The sequence below is a fragment of the Pan paniscus genome, chromosome 21 (assembly GCF_029289425.2).
Source record: "Pan paniscus chromosome 21, NHGRI_mPanPan1-v2.0_pri, whole genome shotgun sequence".
Lineage (NCBI taxonomy): Eukaryota > Metazoa > Chordata > Mammalia > Primates > Hominidae > Pan > Pan paniscus.
The window spans coordinates 42,826,187-42,843,652 of record NC_073270.2 but is presented as its reverse complement, the minus strand read 5'-3'; the positions used below and the strand labels follow the sequence as shown (position 1 = coordinate 42,843,652).

At 44.2% G+C, this 17,466-nt stretch overlaps 1 protein-coding gene across 9 annotated transcripts in view; it reads left to right on the top strand.

The window, feature by feature from the left end:
- The window catches only part of MROH8 (maestro heat like repeat family member 8), a 77,930-nt gene extending 63,726 nt beyond the window's left edge, over nucleotides 1–14,204 (top strand). For 2 of the 9 annotated variants that reach the window (XM_063600858.1, XM_055104839.2), the window contains 6 exons: nucleotides 14–178; nucleotides 1,211–1,366; nucleotides 2,947–3,069; nucleotides 5,051–5,150; nucleotides 6,746–6,811; nucleotides 13,955–14,204. In XM_063600858.1, coding sequence (XP_063456928.1) covers nucleotides 14–178; nucleotides 1,211–1,366; nucleotides 2,947–3,069; nucleotides 5,051–5,150; nucleotides 6,746–6,811; nucleotides 13,955–14,127 — 783 coding nt within the window. In that variant the 3' untranslated portion in view covers nucleotides 14,128–14,204. Of the gene's footprint in view, nucleotides 1–13; nucleotides 179–1,210; nucleotides 1,367–2,946; nucleotides 3,070–5,050; nucleotides 5,151–6,745; nucleotides 6,812–12,493; nucleotides 12,705–13,954 lie in introns of those variants that run through there. The other 7 variants (XM_055104840.2, XM_003831905.6, XM_063600860.1 and 4 more) reach the window with 6 other exon arrangements.
- Nucleotides 14,205–17,466: the final 3,262 nt, after the last annotated feature.

Here is a 17,466-nt window from a genome sequence, read left to right as displayed (position 1 = left end):
TTTGGCCACGCAGAGAGAAGACATCAAGAGCCTGTTGCCATACATTGTAGACAGCTTGCGTGAAACCGATGAGAAGATCGTTCTGTCAGCCATCCAGATACTCCTGCAACTTGTTAGAACAATGGATTTCACTACCCTGGCTGCCATGACGAGGACCCTGTTCTCTTTATTTGGTGATGTAAGACAATCAGAGAGGAGAGACTTTCCTAGGAGGAGGGTAATGGGCATAACAGCAAACAGAAGTTGGTATAGTAATAAATACACTCTACTTGGTATAGGACTTTTACTTTCAGAGCATTTCAAACCTCCTCTCTTAAGACCCTTCTAGGTAACCTGTGATGTTGATAGGGCAGATGTTATTGTTTTTCAGGTTTAACCAAAAAAAAAAAAAAAAACAACTGAACATAGAAACTTGCTAAGGTACTACCCTGCTTTGTGATGGGGAAGGGGAAAACATTGTCTTTCCCTTCAAGAACTATCAGAACTGGGTCAAGATGGTGGATGATACTTATGTCCCTGTCCCAAATGCCATATATTTCTCAAGAGGAAATGCATAGAGCACAATGACCAGCATCCTTGGAAGAGTAAAACATACCAAGGCTGGGATTTCGAATTTCAGCAAAGCAGCCGGTGTGAATGGTTCCTGCCTGTACCAGGCACGAGGTTTGCCGACTACAGGTGAGACTATGTGCATCTCTCACTTGTAGGGTGAGAAAACAAGTAGTGCCAAAGCAGCAAGTCTTACTGTGTCCATATACAGAGAGAGAGGGGGAGGGAGACGGAGTCTTGCTCTGTCACCCAGGCTGGAGTGCAGTGGCATGATCTTGGCCTACTGCAACCTCCACCTCCTGGGTTCAAGCAATTCTCCTGCCTCAGCCTCCCGAGTAGCTGGGACTACAGGCATGCGCCACCACGCCCGGCTAATTTTTGTATTTTTAGTGGAGATGGGGTTTCCCCATATTGGCCAGGCTGGTCTTGAACTCCTGACCTCAAGTGATCTGCCCGCCTCAGCCTCCTAAAGTGCTGGGATTACAGGCGTGAGCCACTGCGCCTGGCCTGTGTCCACGTATATTTTATTTCTTGCCTTCAGCTACATACAGCTAAATAGCCTCATTGTCAGGACTGGCTTTTTTCAACCCCTCCCAGGTTGTTACAAGCTAAGCACGCACACGTTCAGTGAATTGCTTCCCTTTGGCTACTCCCTTCCCAGGTGAGATCTGATGTTCATCATTTCTCCGTGACTCTCTTTGGAGCCGCCATAAAGTCTGTAAAAAACCCAGATAAGAAGAGTATAGAGAACCAAGTCCTGGACAGCTTGGTCCCACTACTTCTGTATTCTCAGGATGAAAATGATGCAGTAGCTGAGGTAAGGCCTACTGTTGGTGTCTCTCATCCCTCAAACTTCAAATCCAGAGCCAACTCTGCAAAGAAAAGAAGCATTCATATACTCATATAGATAGATAGATAGATAGATAGATAGATAGATAGATAGATAGATAGATACATACATACATACATACATACATACACACACACACACAGACAGACAGACAGACAGATAGATAGATATACATATATATTTTTGAGACAGGGTCTCTGTCGCCCAGGCTGGAGTGCAGTGGTGCGATCTCGGATCACTGCAACCTCCACCTCCTGGGTTCAAGCAATTCTTCTGCCTCAGCCTCCTGAGTAGCTGGGATTACAGCTGCCCACTACCATGCCTGGCTAATTTTTGTATTTTTAGTAGAGATGGGGTTTTGCCATGTTGGCCAGGCTGGTCTCAAACTCCTGACCTCAAATGATCTACCTGCTTGACCTCCCAAAAAGCTGGGATTACAGGCATGAGCCACTGTGCCTGGCCTGACATTTCAATTTTTCGTGATTACAGTTCTGCAATTATTTTACCTGTTTCCTTGTGCACGCATATGAGAGTTTCTTGAGGGCATAAACCCTCAAGTAGAATATCCAGGTATCTTTAACTTTTTATTAGATATTTATAAACCACTAAACACAGTGGCTGAAGTAATTTATATGCCCATCAGTAGCCAAAGGAATTTTTATGGCCCAAACATCTAGTGGACCTGAGATAAAATACTGGCTTGGAGATTCATCAGAGGTGTTGCATGGTGTATGGGTGGCATTCTGAGAACAATGAACTAGAAAAGAGACCCACTTGCTAAATTTTGCTCAAGGATGTGGATCAGGAAGAGATCAGTCCTCTAGAGTTCCTTCCTTCCAACCCAGAGATGCCACAAGGACAGAAGTCAGGGGCTACACTTCCTTTGTAGAGTGACAGAAAAATGGCATAGGAACAGTAAGTGGAGGTGGGAGCTTCATCTCTAGGGCACAGGGTAATGGGAATTCCTGCCCAAACCTCTGGTCTAGGGATTACATCTTCAAGCTGTCACTTTTGCCCAACACCAGTGGTTTCTACATCCTCCCCAGAACCCCAGGGTTTTTGTGGATTCCACGTAAGGACTATTTGGAAAAGTTGGAGGAGGAGGGCAGGATTCTAGTTCCTTTCCGCTCTTCTGCTCTCTTTTATCAGTTTTTCATATTGCACTTTAGTACTAGTTTTATTGAAGAAAGATTACCTCTGTTTAGAAATGAGGCTGGGCACGGTGGTTCAGAACGCCTGTAATCCCAGCACTTTGGGAGGCCAGGGTGGGTGGATCACCCGAGGCCAGGAGTTCAAGACCAGCCTGGCCAACGTGGCAAAACCCTGTCTCTACTAAAAATACAAAAATTAACCGGGCATGGTGGTGGGCGCCTATAATCCCAGCTACTCAGGAGGCTGAGGGAAGAGAATTGCTTGAACCCGGGAGGTGGAGGTCGCAGTGAGCTAAGATGGCACTGCTGTAGTCCAGCCTGAGCGACAGCGTGAGATTCCAGCTCAAAAAAATAAAAATGTTTGAAAATGCTGATCTATGATCATCTTTTTCACAGGAGAGCAGGCGAGTCCTAACTATATGTGCCCAGTTCCTGAAGTGGAAGCTGCCCCAAGAAGTGTACTCCAAAGATCCCTGGCACATCAAACCTACTGAAGCAGGAACAATCTGCAGATTCTTTGTATGTGAGCAATAATGGCTTTGTTAACTCTTTAACATACTGAGAGACCTATTTTCTTCTGACACACTATTTAATGACAGAACATGGCATACAAGAAACATTTCCCATTTCTTTTCACATCAGCAGTTGATATCTATGACCTGTTTTTTATTGTGGATTTATGTTTCTATAGTTCCCTCCCAACTGAGTCACAAAGTTAGTTTCGATTGCCACTCTTAGTCATGAAAAGACTGGTGGACTCTTAGGAGCCCTTCTAACATGGGTCAGAGGCTACAAGGTCAGGTTGATGCTGAAAAAGTTACTTATGGACTGAATTGAAATGGAGTTATATATTGCTTTTATAACTATCTTGAATCCTTTCCTTGACTAGAACGGATTGTTTTACTGTCCATCAGAGCATGTCCAGGGAGTCCCAAGCAAGGGCTGCCATGCTGTGTGGCCATGCAGCATGATGGCAGCATGCCACTGGTTCTGCCAGGACCCAGGTGGTGTCATTTCTCTTCACGAACTCCACAGAGGCTACTGTGGCTGATCTCAGGGTCAAGCTTGAGCCTGGGCTGCCTCAGGAAGCCCATCCATGGTTTTCTAGAAGCTGACCCTAGAACCACCTAGCAGACCCTAGGACTGACTATTCCCAGGAGTCTTCCATATGTATCATCTCTTTAGGACCCACAGAAGCTTTCTGTGATCAGACTTGCAGTGCCCTTGTGTCGGGGTTTCCATTAGGGATTATCTGTCTGATCTGCACCCAAACCTATAGCTGATACACTGATGACAGTATTTACAGAAGGAAATTTGGTGCTGTCAACTACAAGTTGTCCATGTTAATTAAGCCGTAAGTTCTATCAAAATAAATTCCTATTTTCCCCTTCCTTTTTTTTTTTTTTTTTTTGAGACAGAGTCTCAGTTGCCCAGGCCTCAGCCTCCCAAGTAGCTGGGATTACAGGCTTACACCACCATGTCTGGCTAAGTTTTGTATTTTTTAGCAGAGCTGGGGTTTTGCCATGTTGGCCAGGCTGTTCTGGAACTCCTGACCTCAGGTGATCCACTCAGCTCAACCTCCCAAAGTGTTGGGATTACAAGCATGAGCCACCATGCCCAGCCTCCCCCTCCTATTCTTGAGGTGCCTGTCCTTATAAAAGATCCACTGAGAGGTGCCTTCCTTCACCCAAAAGCCGTAACAGGCCATAGAGAACCCAAGGATTAAAACTTCCTGAGGCGGCTGGGCGTGGTGGCTCACGCCTGTAATCCTAGCACTTTGGGAGGCCGAGGCGGGTGGATCACAAGGTCAGGAGTTTGAGACCAGCCTGGCCAGTATGGTGAAACCCCGTCTCTACCAAAAATACAAAAAAAAAAAAATTAGCTGGGCTTGGGGGCAGGAACCTATAGTCCCAGCTACTTGGGAGGCTGAGGCAGGAGAATTGCTTGAACCCAGGAGGTGAGGGTTGCGGTGAGCCAAGACCGCGCCACTGCACTCCAGCCTGGGCGACAGAGCAAGTCTCCTTCTGAAAAAACAAAAACAAAAACAAAAACAAACTTCCTGAGGGGAGCCTGCAAGCTAGCAAAGGAGATAAAACCTCGATGTAAAAAAGTGCGTGCCAGGAGAGGAGTACCTGCAAAATGCTCAGAGCAGGGTTAGGTCAGGCAGGCAAGCAGTCAGGGACAAGCTCATAGGGAGGCAGAACTCAAGGTGGAACTTAAAGAACAAAGACTTAGATACAGAGAAGCCAAGATGGCTTTAGAAACATTACAGGCACAATATATGGCATGAGTGGGTACAAGCAAGGGGCATTCACAGGATTTAGAATAACTTGGTCTAGGGGCTTGTTATTCGGGTATAATACTCATTCAGCAACTGTAGTTATTTCAAACACTACTGTACTCTCTCTGATAAGAGTCTCTGACCCCAGAAACTATGGTAAGGCTGATCAATAGAGTGCTGCTGCTTCACTGCTTTATACTTACTTTTTTCCATACTTAGGAAAAAAAGTGCAAGGGGAAAATTAACATCCTAGAACAAACACTGACGTACTCCAAGAACCCAAAACTTCCCATCAGAAGATCAGCAGTCTTGTTTGTAGGTACAAAGAAAGTCCTTTCATTCCTACAGTCACTTTTGTCCTGTACTTTCCCAAATTATGTTGTCAAGCATCCCTTCTTTTTTTCTTTTTTGAGACGGAGTCTTGCTCTGTCACCCAGGCTGGAGTACAGTGGCGCCATCTCGGCTCACTGCAAGCTCCGCCTCCCGGGTTCATGCCATTTTCCTGCCTCAGCCTCCCAAGTAGCTGGGACTACAGGCGCTCGCCATCACGCCTGGCTAAATTTTTTTTGTATTTTTAGTAGAGACAGGGTTTCACCGTGTTAGCCAGGATGGTCTCGATTTCCTGACCTCGTGATCTGCCCGCCTCGGCCTCCCAAAGTGCTGGGATTACAGACGTGAGCCACGGTGCCTGGCCCTCTGTCTTTTTTTTGTTTTGTTTTGTTTTGTTTTGTTTTTGAAACTGAGTTTCACTCTTGCTGCCCAGGCTGGAGTGCAGTGGCACGATCTCGGCTCACTGCCACCTCCACCTTACGGGTTCAAGTGATTGTCCTGCCTCAGCCTCCTGAGTAGCTGGGATTACAGGTGCCTGCCACCACACCTGGCTAATTTTTCTTTTTTTTTTTTTTTTTTTTTGAGAGAAGTCTCGCTCTTGTCCCCCAGGTTTGAATGCAATGGCTTGATCTCAGCTCACTGCAACCTCTGCCTCCCGGGTTCAGATTCTCCTGCCTCTGCCTCCCAAGTAGCTGGGATTAAGTCGCCTGCCACCACACCCTGCTAATTTTTATATTTTTTAGTAGAGATGGGGTTTCACCATGTTGGCCAGGCTGGTCTTGAACTCCTGACCTCAGGTGATCCGCCCGCCTCGGCCTCCCAAAGTGCTGGGATTACAGGCGTGAGCCACCACGCCTGGCCTAATTTTTGTATTTTTAGTAATGATGGGGTTTCACCATGTCGGCCAGGCTAGTCTTGAACTCCTGACCTCAGGTGACCCACCCACCTCAGCCTCCAAAAGTGCTGGGATTACAAGCATAAGCCACCGCGCCCAGTCAGTATCCCCATTTTTATGTATGTATGGTGTGGGGGTTTTATGTGTGTAGGCGGGGGTGGTGGTTTGAGACAAGGTCTCACTTCGTTGCCCAAGTTGAAGCACAGTGGCACCATCATGGCTTGCTGCAGCCTCAACATCCTGGGCTCAAGCAATCCTCCTACCTCCCTCAGCCTCTTGAGTAGCTGGGACTATAGGCATGTGCCACCATGCCCAGCCAATTTTTTTTTTTTAAGAGACAAGGTCTTGCTACATTGCCCAGGCTGGTCTTAAACTCCTGGGCTCAAGCAGTCTTCCTGCCTCAGCCTCCCAAAGTGCTGGGATTACAGGCATTAGTCACTGTACCCGGCTGTGAGTCACTGCACCCGGCCAAGTATCCCCATTCTTTATGAAGATGACCTTGGAAGAAGGGGCCCTGTTACCTATAGGTAACTACCAGGCACCTGGAAGCCCAGTTTTTGGAATGTGCCTAATTATCAGAAGGCCGATTCTGCCGGCTGCTTAGATGTCTTAATGATAAAAACTTTTAGATATTCATTTCCAAGAGCAAAAGCCAGATCACAGACTCACTGACTTTATCCTGCCTTTAGGCCTTTTATCGAAGTACATGGATCACAATGAGCTCAGGAGGATGGGTACTGACTGGATAGAGGATGGTAAGTGATAACAGTCCTTGAATTTGGGGTGTACCCATATTTTGGAAGGTATCCGAGGCAGCCAGTGTGGGAAGGCTTTATAGCAGAGCTGAGACCCTGAGCTCTAGAAAACCTGGTTTTTGTAGCAGGAATCCTGTTGGTGATTTCAGCTGAATGACAGTCCCATCCCAGTCCAGTTTCCCCTTTAGGAAAGGACATCACCCTATTTGTCTGGAACCTAGCTTTGATGAGTCTCGGAGACAGTTCCTGAGCCTTGTCTGTCAGCAAATAAGACATTACCTGGAAATACTATCTTAGTAAATTATGATCATTCCTCATAAGTACCACAGAGGTGACTGCAGTACTATTTTCTATAAGCCGTTGTCCTGTAACTCAGGTAGGACTTGGTAATAGAGATGTTTTATAGTCACATTTTTCTTTAATTCTTTAATTTTTTTTCCTTAATGTTTTTCTTTCAAATCTCCTATTCTGAGAAACAGGCATTCTTTTTTTTTTTTTTTTTTTCCTTTCGAGATGGAGTCTTGCACTGTCGCACAGTCTGGAGTGCAGTGGCCTGATAATGGGTCACTGCAACCTCCACCTCCCGGGTTCAAGTGATTCTCCTGCCTCAGCCTCCCGAGTAGCTGGGATTACAGGCACGCACCACCATGCCCTGCTAATTTTTGTATTTTTAGTAGAGACGGGGTTTCACCATATTGGTCAGGCTGGTCTCAAACTCTTGGCCTCAGGTGATCCACCCACCTCGGCCTCCCAAAGGGCTGGGATTACAGGCATGAGTCACCACGCCCAGCCAAAACAGGCATTCTTTATTCCCACTAAGAAGTAGTCCTACCATTAGAAAATGCCATATGATGCTGTCTTACAATCCAAAATTATTACTTGCAGAATCTAATCAAAATCCTAGCAATTCATTACTTATAAAATAAAAACATAACTGGTGAAACAGCTAGGAGCTAAAGCTTATTTAAGAAAGATCATGCCACTTTTCTCTAAGGTCTCCACTTCCTCACAGATATCAGAAGCGAAAGAAAGGAGGCTGGGTGCAATGGCTCACACCTGTAATTCCAGCACTTAGGGAGGCGGAGGTGGGAGGATTACTTGAGCCCAGGAGTTCAAGACCAGCCTGGGCAACACAGTGAGACCTCGTCTCTCCATATATATGTGTATATATATATATATTTTGAGATGGAGTCTTGCTCTGTCGCCCAGGGTGGAATGCAGTGGTGTGATCTCAGCTCACTGCAGCCTCCGCCTCCTGGTTTCAAGCGATTCTCGTGCCTCGGTCTCCCAAGTAGCTGGGATTACAGGTGCCCGCCACCATGCCTGGCTAATTTTTGTATTTTTAGTAGAGACGGGTTTCACCATGCTGGCCAGGCTGTTCTCGAACTCCGTACCTCAGGTGATCCACCCACCTCAGCCTCCCAAAGTGCCAGGATTACAGGCATGAGCCACCGCACCTGGCCTCTATTTAAAAAAAAAAAAAAAAAAAAAAAATTAGTGGGTATGGTGGTGTGCGCCTGTGGTTCCAGCTACTCAGGAGGCCAAGGTGGGAACATCGTTTGAGCCCAGGAGGTCAAGGCTTCAGTGAGCCGAGATTGCACCACTGCACTCCAGCCTGGGTGACAGAGTAAGACTCCATCAAAAAACAAAAAAAAAAAGAAAGAAAAGGAAGGAAGGAAGGAAAGAAAGAAGAAAAGAAAAGAAAGTAAGAAAGAAGCCATGTGGATTATTCCAAGGGATAGGATTCTATATGGCTGATTCTGTTCAAATAAAAGGAAATTATTTTCTAATCTAAATGGGGGATGAAACTTCCTTTTCCATTCAAAAGTTATCTATATGAAAAATCTAGAAAAAATATATAATTATGTGCATATAGATTAGAATGAACCATATGTGATTGACATTTCATGTTCTGTGGAACATGGCCGGGTGCGGTGGCTCACGCTTGTAATCCCAGCACTTTGGGAGGCCGAGGCAGGTGGATCACCTTAGGTCAGAAGTTCAAGACCAGCCTGGCTAACATGGTGAAATCCCGTCTCTACTAAAAATACAAAATTAGCCAGGTGTGATGGTGCATGCCTGTAGTCCCAGCTACTCAGGAGGCGGAAGCAGGAGAATCACATGAACCTGGGAGGCGGAGGTTGCAGTGAGCCGAGATGCGACAGGGCGAGCCTTCATCTCAAAAAGTAATAAATAAATAAATAAATAAATAAATAAATGTTCTGTGGAACATGTAGACAGACCTCAATGCAAGAAGTGAAGGAAACTACCAACTAGTGAAGTGTTACATTTTGGAAGCAAACAAGATGAATTTAAAGGCAAAACACTGCTTAATAAATATAAAGCTCCAAATTATGAAGAGGTCTTGAGCGTTTTTGAGACCTTGGAGAATTATACATAAAAAAAAGAACCTGGCCCGGCACAGTGGCTCATGCCTGTACTCCCAGCACTTTGGAAGGCTGAGAGGGTAGATCACCTGAGGCCAGGAGTTCAAGACCAGCCTGGCCAACATGGCGAAACCCCGTCTCTACTAAAAATACAAAAATTAGCTGGGCATATTGGCACACACCTGTAATCCCAGCTACTCAGGAGGCTGAGACACGAGAATTGCTTGAACCCGGGAGGCAGAGGTTGCAGTGAGCCAAGAACGTGACATTGCACTCCAGCCTGAGCAACAGAGCAAGACTCTGTCTCAAAAAAATAAATTAATTAATAAAATAAAATAAAAAAGAGAACCTTTTCTAAGTATGATACCAAAGGCATATCCATAAAATAAAATAATGGTAGATTTGTCTACATAAAAATTTAAAAACCAACTTTGAAAAAGAGAGAAATAGTTAAAAGTGAAATGCAAACAATAATATGAAGGGAAATATTTGCAACATGATAAAGGGTTAATACCCTTAAATCAAATTAGAAACCCTCAAAAGAAAACTGGCAAACAATATGAATAAGAGGTTCATAGAATAATTACAAATCGCCAATAAATAGATGAAAGATATTTGGTATTACTAGTAATCAGAGGTTTACAAAATAAATCATGATGAGATGACAGTATGCGTTTTTCTGTCGAAATGGCAAAGATTACCAATTAATAAACTTTGGGCCGGGCACAATGGCTCATGCCTGTAATCCCAGCAGTTTGGGAGGCCCAGGTGGGTGGATTACCTGAGGTCAGGAGTTTGAGACCAACCTGACCAATACGATGAAACCCTGTCTCTACTAAAAATACAAAAATTAGCCAGGTGTGATTCAAGGAGAATTGCTTGAACCCGAGAGGCAGAGGTTGCAGTGAGCCGAGATTGCGCCACTGCACTCCAGCCTGGCTGAGTGACAGAGTGAGACTTCGTCTCAAAAAAAAAAAAAAAGAAAAAGAAAAAGAAATTCTCCTGCCTCCGCCTCCTGAGTAGCTGGGATTACAGGCACCATGTCCGGCTATTTTTTGTATTTTTAGTAGAGGCGGGGTTTCACCATGTTGGTCAGGCTGGTCTCGAACTCCTGACCTTGTGATCTGCCCGCCTCAGCCTCCCAAAGTCCTGGGATTACAGGCATAAGCCACCGTGCCCAGCCTGACTTATCAATTCTTGTTTAGGAATTTAATCTATGAAAATAAGCAGAAATAGTTACAGGAATGTCCATTTATTGTTATTTAGAATAACAAAAGTGGGAAATAATCTAGATTGGAAACAATAGATAATTAAAGAAATTATAGCATATTCATATTGTAGAATTATATACAGGTTGAGCATCCCTAATCAAAAAAATCCAAAATCTTAAATGTTCTCCAACCCGAAACTTCTTGAGTGTTAACGTGACACCACAATGGGAAAATTCCATACCTGACCTACCTCATAAGACAAAACACAATCAAGCCAGTTGTGGTGGCTCACGCCTGTAATCCTAGCACTTTGGGAGGCCAAGGCAGGCGGATCACCTGAGGTCAGGAATTCAAGACCAGCCTGGCCAACATGGTGAAGCCCTGTCTCTACTAAAAATACAAAAATTAGCCAGGCATAGTGGCGCGCACCTGTAATCCCAGCTACTCAGGAGCCTGAGGCAGGAGAATCGCTTGAACCCGGGAGACGGAGGTTGCAGTGAGCCAAGATCTGTCACTCTGGGTGACAGAGCGAGACTCTGTTTAAAACACGCACGCACGCGCGCGCGCACACACACACACAGTCAAAACTTTGTTTCATGCACAAAACTATTTAAAATATTGTATAAAATTACCTTCAGGCTATATGTATAAGGTGTATATGAAACATAAATGAATTTTGTGTTTAGACTTCAGTCCCATCCCCAAAATATCTCATTATGTATATGCAAGTCTTCCAAAATCCAAAATGGTCTAATTTCCAAAACACTTCTGCTCCCAGACATTTTGGATACGGGATCCTCAACCTGAATAGCCAAGAAACATATTATAGAATAATTTTTATTTTATTTATTTATTTATTTATTTTGAAACAGGATCTCACTCTGTTGCCCAGGCTGGAATGCAGTGGCATGATCTCAGTTCATTGCAACCTCCACCTCCTAGGCTGAAGGGATCCTCCCACCTCAGTCTCCCAACTAGCTGGGACTACAGGCATAAGCCACCACGCCCGGCTAATGTTTTATTTTTTGATATTTTGTAGGCGTAGGGTTTTGCCATGTTGCCCAGGCTGGTTTTGAACTCCTAGGCTCAAATGATCCACCTCCCTAGTCTTCCCAAAGTGCTGCAACTACAGGCATGAGCTAGTGCGCCTGGCCTAGAATAATTTTTAAGTGACTCAGATAAATGATGATGTGGTATCATTAAATAAAACCAGCATTTGCAATTCCTCGGTCATATGGTTCCATTTGGACAAAAAATAAAAGCATATATATGTAAATATAAATGTATGGAAAGAAGACCAGAAAGATATATATTGAAAATAACAGTAGTTATTGCTAGATGGTAGGATTATGGGTGACTTTTCTTCTTGTGCTTACATGTAATGTCTAAATGTTCTGCACAATGAACATGTATTTCTTTTGCAATAAGAAAACATAAAAACTGCTAGGCACAGTGACTCACACCTGTAATCCCAGCACTTTGGGAGGCCAAGGTGGGTGGATCACTTGAGGTCAGGAGTTCGAGACCAGCCTGGCCAACATGGTGACACTCCATTTCTATAAAAATACAAAAATTAGCCGTGCGTGGTGGTGGGCACCTTTAATCCCAGCTACTCCGAAGGCTGAGGCAGGACAGTCACTTGAACCTGGGACGCGGAGGTTGCAGTGAGTCAAGATCGCATCACTGCACTCCAGCCTGGGCGACAGAAGGAGACTTCATCTCAAAAAAAAAAAAAAAGAAAGAAAGAAAAAGAAAAGAAAGAAAACATTAAAAACTAAAAGTTTTTTTTTTTTAATTGAAAGAAGATAATGATGTAAGAGTTACTTCTAGGACCAACACAGGAACTTAGATGTTAACATTAGACATGGCTTGGGAGGTCCAGATCATTCGACTTTAGAAAGACTACTTGGAATGTGATTATTGCAGAGGAGTGACATGTTTGGCAACTCAGAAACCGGTAGGTTTTGTAGATCAAAATTGGAAACAATTCACTGATATATAAAGTTTTAGACAGTTGGACCATAATCTAAGCTGCTATGGGCATGTAAGCTTTTTGCTATCTAGACCTTCATTCATTTCCACAGATCTCAGGGGCTTTTACCTCCAACCTGTGTTTGCCTACCGCTAGATCTGAGAGACCTGCTGTGTGACCCTGAGCCCTCGCTGTGCATCATCACTTCCCAGACTCTGTTACTAGTCCAGATGGCGAGGGCCGAACCAAAACCTAAGCAGAGAGTGAACTGGTTGCAGAAGTTCATGGGCAGGTCCTCTGCCTAGAAACACAAGGCAAGCAACATCAGGTAAAAACCAATCCTTTCAGAAACCACAGAGGCCACTGATGCCAGCCCCACTTTTTTCAGACTTAAAACAATGCCAGCATGAAGCCACCTCTACCCATTTAATTACCTCCAACATGTCTTTTGCTTTCAAAACCTTAAGATATAGAGGAGGGCAGTTCTTAGTTTAAAATTGCAGATATAATTTAAATATCTATAGAGTTTTTGGCCGGGCATGGTGCCTCACGCCTATAATCCCAGCACTTTGGCGCCAAGGCAGGCAGATCACTTGAGGTCAGGAGTTCGAGACCAGCCTGGCCAACATGATGAAACCCCGTCTCTACTTAAAATACAAAAATTAGCCGGGCATGGTGTCAGGCACCTGTAATCCCGAGTACTTGGGAGGCTGAGGCAGGAGAATCGCTTGAACCCAGGAGGCAGAGGTTGCAATGAGCCAAGGTCGCGCCACTGCATTCCAGCCTGGGCGACAGAGTAAGACTCTGTCTCAAAAAAAAAAAAAAAAAGTTCACATCTTTCTTTTGTTTGTTTTATTTCTTTTAGAGATAGGGTCTCCCTCTGTCACCCAGGTTCGAGTGCAGTGGCATGATCATAACTCACTAACCTTAAAGTCCTGGCTTCCTGCCTCAGCCTACTAAGTAGCTGGAACTACAGGTACACACAACCATACCTACTAATGGTATGCCCTTCATGCTGTTCTCTCCATCTCAGAAAATAAAATAGCCCTTAACTGCTACAAACAGTTCTTTGTCAAATGGGAAAGGCAAAACAGAAACAAGAGCTAACATAGGTGATGTTACGATTTGCCTGTATCTACATCTTCTGCCTCCATTTAAATCATAAACTGGATTTTCTATTGCACATGCTATCTCACCAAATATCAGCACAATTATTCGCTCTGCAAATAAAGCTATATTTGGAATAGGCAAAATAATACAGTGGAAATATTATGAAGTTTGGAGTGTGCACATGTGGGATCAAATGCCAGCATTATAGCTGACTTTCTGGAAACATTAAAAAAATAATTAATTTCTCATCTGCAGGTTCATGTAAAAAATGGAGATAGCGTTTTCTAACTAAAGGCTTGTTGGAAGGAGTAAATGAAAGAGTGTATGTAAGAGGTATTACACAGATTGAGCACAGAGTACATATTTAGTGATTGTTAATTCCTCTTCCTCCCCCTTGTACTGGACTCACACCAGGGACTGACAGCTAGAGATGAATAAGCTAATTTTTTTTTTATTTTTGTAGAGACAGAATCTTGCTATGTTGTGCGGCAAGCTAGTCTTGAAGTCATGGCCTCCAGTCATCCTCCTGTGTCAGCCTCCCAAAGTGCTGGGATTACAAGCATGTACTACTGCACCCAGCAGAATTCCAGTCTTGAGAAACAGGTCAAGGACAGCTTCAAAAGAGATTCTAAATAAATGTTAATGTTACAATGTTAGTATGTCTGCTTAATTGCCAACAATATTAAGAATAAAGTAACTTTTTTTTTTTTTTTGAGATAGTGTCTCACTCATTCACCCAGGCTGGAGTGCAGTGGCACGATGATGGCTCACTGCAACCTCGGCCTCCTGGGCTTAAGTGATCCTCCTCACTGAGCCTCCCAAGTAGCTGGGACTACAGGTGTGCGCCACCATGCCCAGCTAATTTTTTGTATTTTTGGTAAAGATGGGGTTTTGCCATGTTGCCGAGGATAGTCTCAAACTCCTGAGTTTAAGTAATCTGCCCACCTTGGCCTCCCAAGTGCTGGGATTACAGACGTGAGCTACCATGCCTGGCCAACAATCCATTCTATAGTTTCATATTTAATGATGTATTTTTGTGAAATCCTTTATGACCCTGTCTTCTTCCTTTTCCTTTCCCTTAAAAACCTCCAAGCGGCCGGGTGCGGTGGCTCATGCCTATGATCCCAGCACTTTGAGAGGCTGAGGCAGGCAGATCATGAGGTCAGGAGTTTGAGACCAACCTGACCAACATAGTGAAACCCTGTCTCTACTAAAAATGCAAATACGCGGGCATGGTGTCATGTGCCTGTAGTCTCACCTACTCAGGAGGCTGAGGCAGAAGAATCACTTGAACCCAGGAGGTGGAGGTTGCAGTGAGCCGAGATCACACCACTGCACTCCAGCCCGGTCAACAGTGCGAGACTCCGTCTGAAAAAAAAGAAAAAGAAAAAACCTCCAAGCAAGAAAAAAACTTCTGAATTGGTGTAATGGTAAATCTATCCCAATATATCCAAGTTTTCCACTCCTTCTCCCTTTTTTCCATTTTCATAATTCCCTCTCCTATAACCGATGTCAGATCCTCAAATGGCTCTAGGATAGGAACTATTATTTGTTGAGTACCCACTGTCTGCTTTAAGCATAAATGGAGAAAAATTTCTTACAAGCAGAAGTTTTCTGGGAAAAGAGATTAGTTTGTGTTGGGCAACCACTTTTATAAGCTGCATGTGGAATTGTGGGAGGCCCCCAAGAGGCACACTGGACTAATTTGGACTAATTAGAAATAGTCACCATCAATCTGATTCTCAGGCTCTTGTTTGGTTGAAGAATATACACAGAGAGCCAGAGCTGAGCTATCTAGGGCAATGGAGGGACATCTTGGAGGTGATATGGGAAAGAAGAAAGGAAATGGAACAACTGGCAGGTGAAGAATGGAAGTATCTAATGGTTAATTGCATTTTTTTTTTTTTTTTTGAGACAGAGTCTCGCTCTGTTGCCCAGGCTAGAGTGCAGTGGCGCAATCTTGGCTTACTGCAGCCTCTGCCTCCCCGGTTCAAGCGATTCTCCTCCTGCCTCAGCCTCCCAAGTAGCTGGGACTACAGGCGAGCATCATCACGCCCAACTAATTTTTGTATTTTTAGTAGAGACGGGGTTTTGCCATTTTGGCCAGGCTGGCCTCGAACTCCTGGCCTCAAGTGGTCTGTCCACCTCAGCCTCCCAAAGTGCTGGGATTACAGGCATGAGCCACCATGCCCGGCCCCCATTACCCCCAATTCTTTGATATCTGGTTCAGGTATTCTTAGCTATTATCTTTTAGTTAGTAATTTGGATGAAATGCTTTACTTTTTTTAAACATTGGGGTTAACAACTACATAAAAAATTGAGTTTGCATTTTTCAAATTAAAGGAAAAAAAGGTAGCCAAAAGGAATCACAAGTATGACTATGGTAGGGTGAGAAAGGAGAGAGTAGCAAATAAAGGCAGAGTTAGACAGGGGACCACCAGACCCTTAGTGCCTTGTAGGCCAGGACAAGGAGCTTGGCTTAACCCTGAAAGAAATGGGGAGTCACTAGAACATTTTCAAACTTTTGGATTTTTGACAATTGAATAGATTAAAATATGATTTTATACCGGTTTAAACTTGTATATATATTTTTCCTATTAGAAAGGTTGGGGCCGGGCACTGTGGTTCACGCCTATAATCCCAGCACTTTGGGAGGCCGAGGCAGGTGGGATCACGAGGTCAAGAGATTGAGACCATCCTGCCAACATGGTGAAACCCCGTCTCTACTAAAAAGTACAAAAATTACCCTGGCATTGTGGCACACACCTATAGTCCCAGCTACTCGGGAGGCTGAGGCAGGAGAATTGCTTGATCCCAGGAGGCAGAGGTTGCAGTGAGCCGAGATCTCTCCATTGCACTCCAGCCTGGGCAACAAGAGTGAGACTCCGTCTCAATAAATAAATAAATAAATAAATAAATAGAAAGAAAGAAAGTTGGGCATCTTTTCACATCTAAAAGCCATTTACATTTGCTTTTCTAAGATTGTATGCAAATCCTTTCCCCCTTCTGTGGGTAGAGAGGCTTTATTAATCTTTGTAATGCACTACTTCCACAGTGCAGAACCAGCTTAAAGATCACCACTTTAGTTTTTCCTCCAAGGAAAAAGAACATTAAGAATGGTGAAGTCCAGCTGGCCATGGTGGCTCACGCCTATAATCCCAGCATTTTGGGAGGCTGAGGCGGGTGGATCACCTGAGGTCAGGAGTTCAAGACCAGCCTGGCCATCATGGCGAAACCCCGTCTCTACTAAGAATGCAAAAAAAAAAGTTAGCCGGGCATGGTGGCGTGTGCCTGTAGTCCCAGGTACTTGGGGGGCTGAGGAAGGAGAATTGCTTGAACCCAGGAGGGAGAGGTTGCAGTGAGCTGAGATCTTGCCACTACACTCCAGCCTGGGTGACAGAGTGAGACTCTGTCTCAAAAAAAAAAAAAGAATGGTGAGGTCAGGTCTTGCCCCTCCCCCACAAATATCAACTGCTTTTTTTTTTTTTTTTTTAAATAGAAGGTTAGACAAGCAGTTTGTCCTGAGAGGGGCAAGTGCAGACTGATTTTCTGCTTAGGGCATAGCAAAGCTGGAGGACAAAAAAAGAAAAAAAATTTTAAGAATTTCAAAATGAGACATCTTGGGAAAATTAGTTAGAACTTTCTTGTACTTTCTTACACTTATTTTGTGATTTAGAATTGCATATATTTTGAATTACATTTGGAAGGGTGCACACTATAATCTTTTTAGTCTTGGAATCCCTAAAGGTCATAATCAGGCTCCAACCACATGCTTTGGGAGAACTCTGAAATATTAAACCACAACAGGGAGGCTAATCATAGAGGCTATCACACAATGGGATCAAAATAGAAACAACCTTCATGTGTATCTGGCTCAAAAATGAAGGGCAGAGTAAATCTATTTCACTACCCATACTTCATTTTCTTTTTTCTTTTCTTTTTTTTTTTTTTGGAGACGGAGTCTCGCTCTGTCAC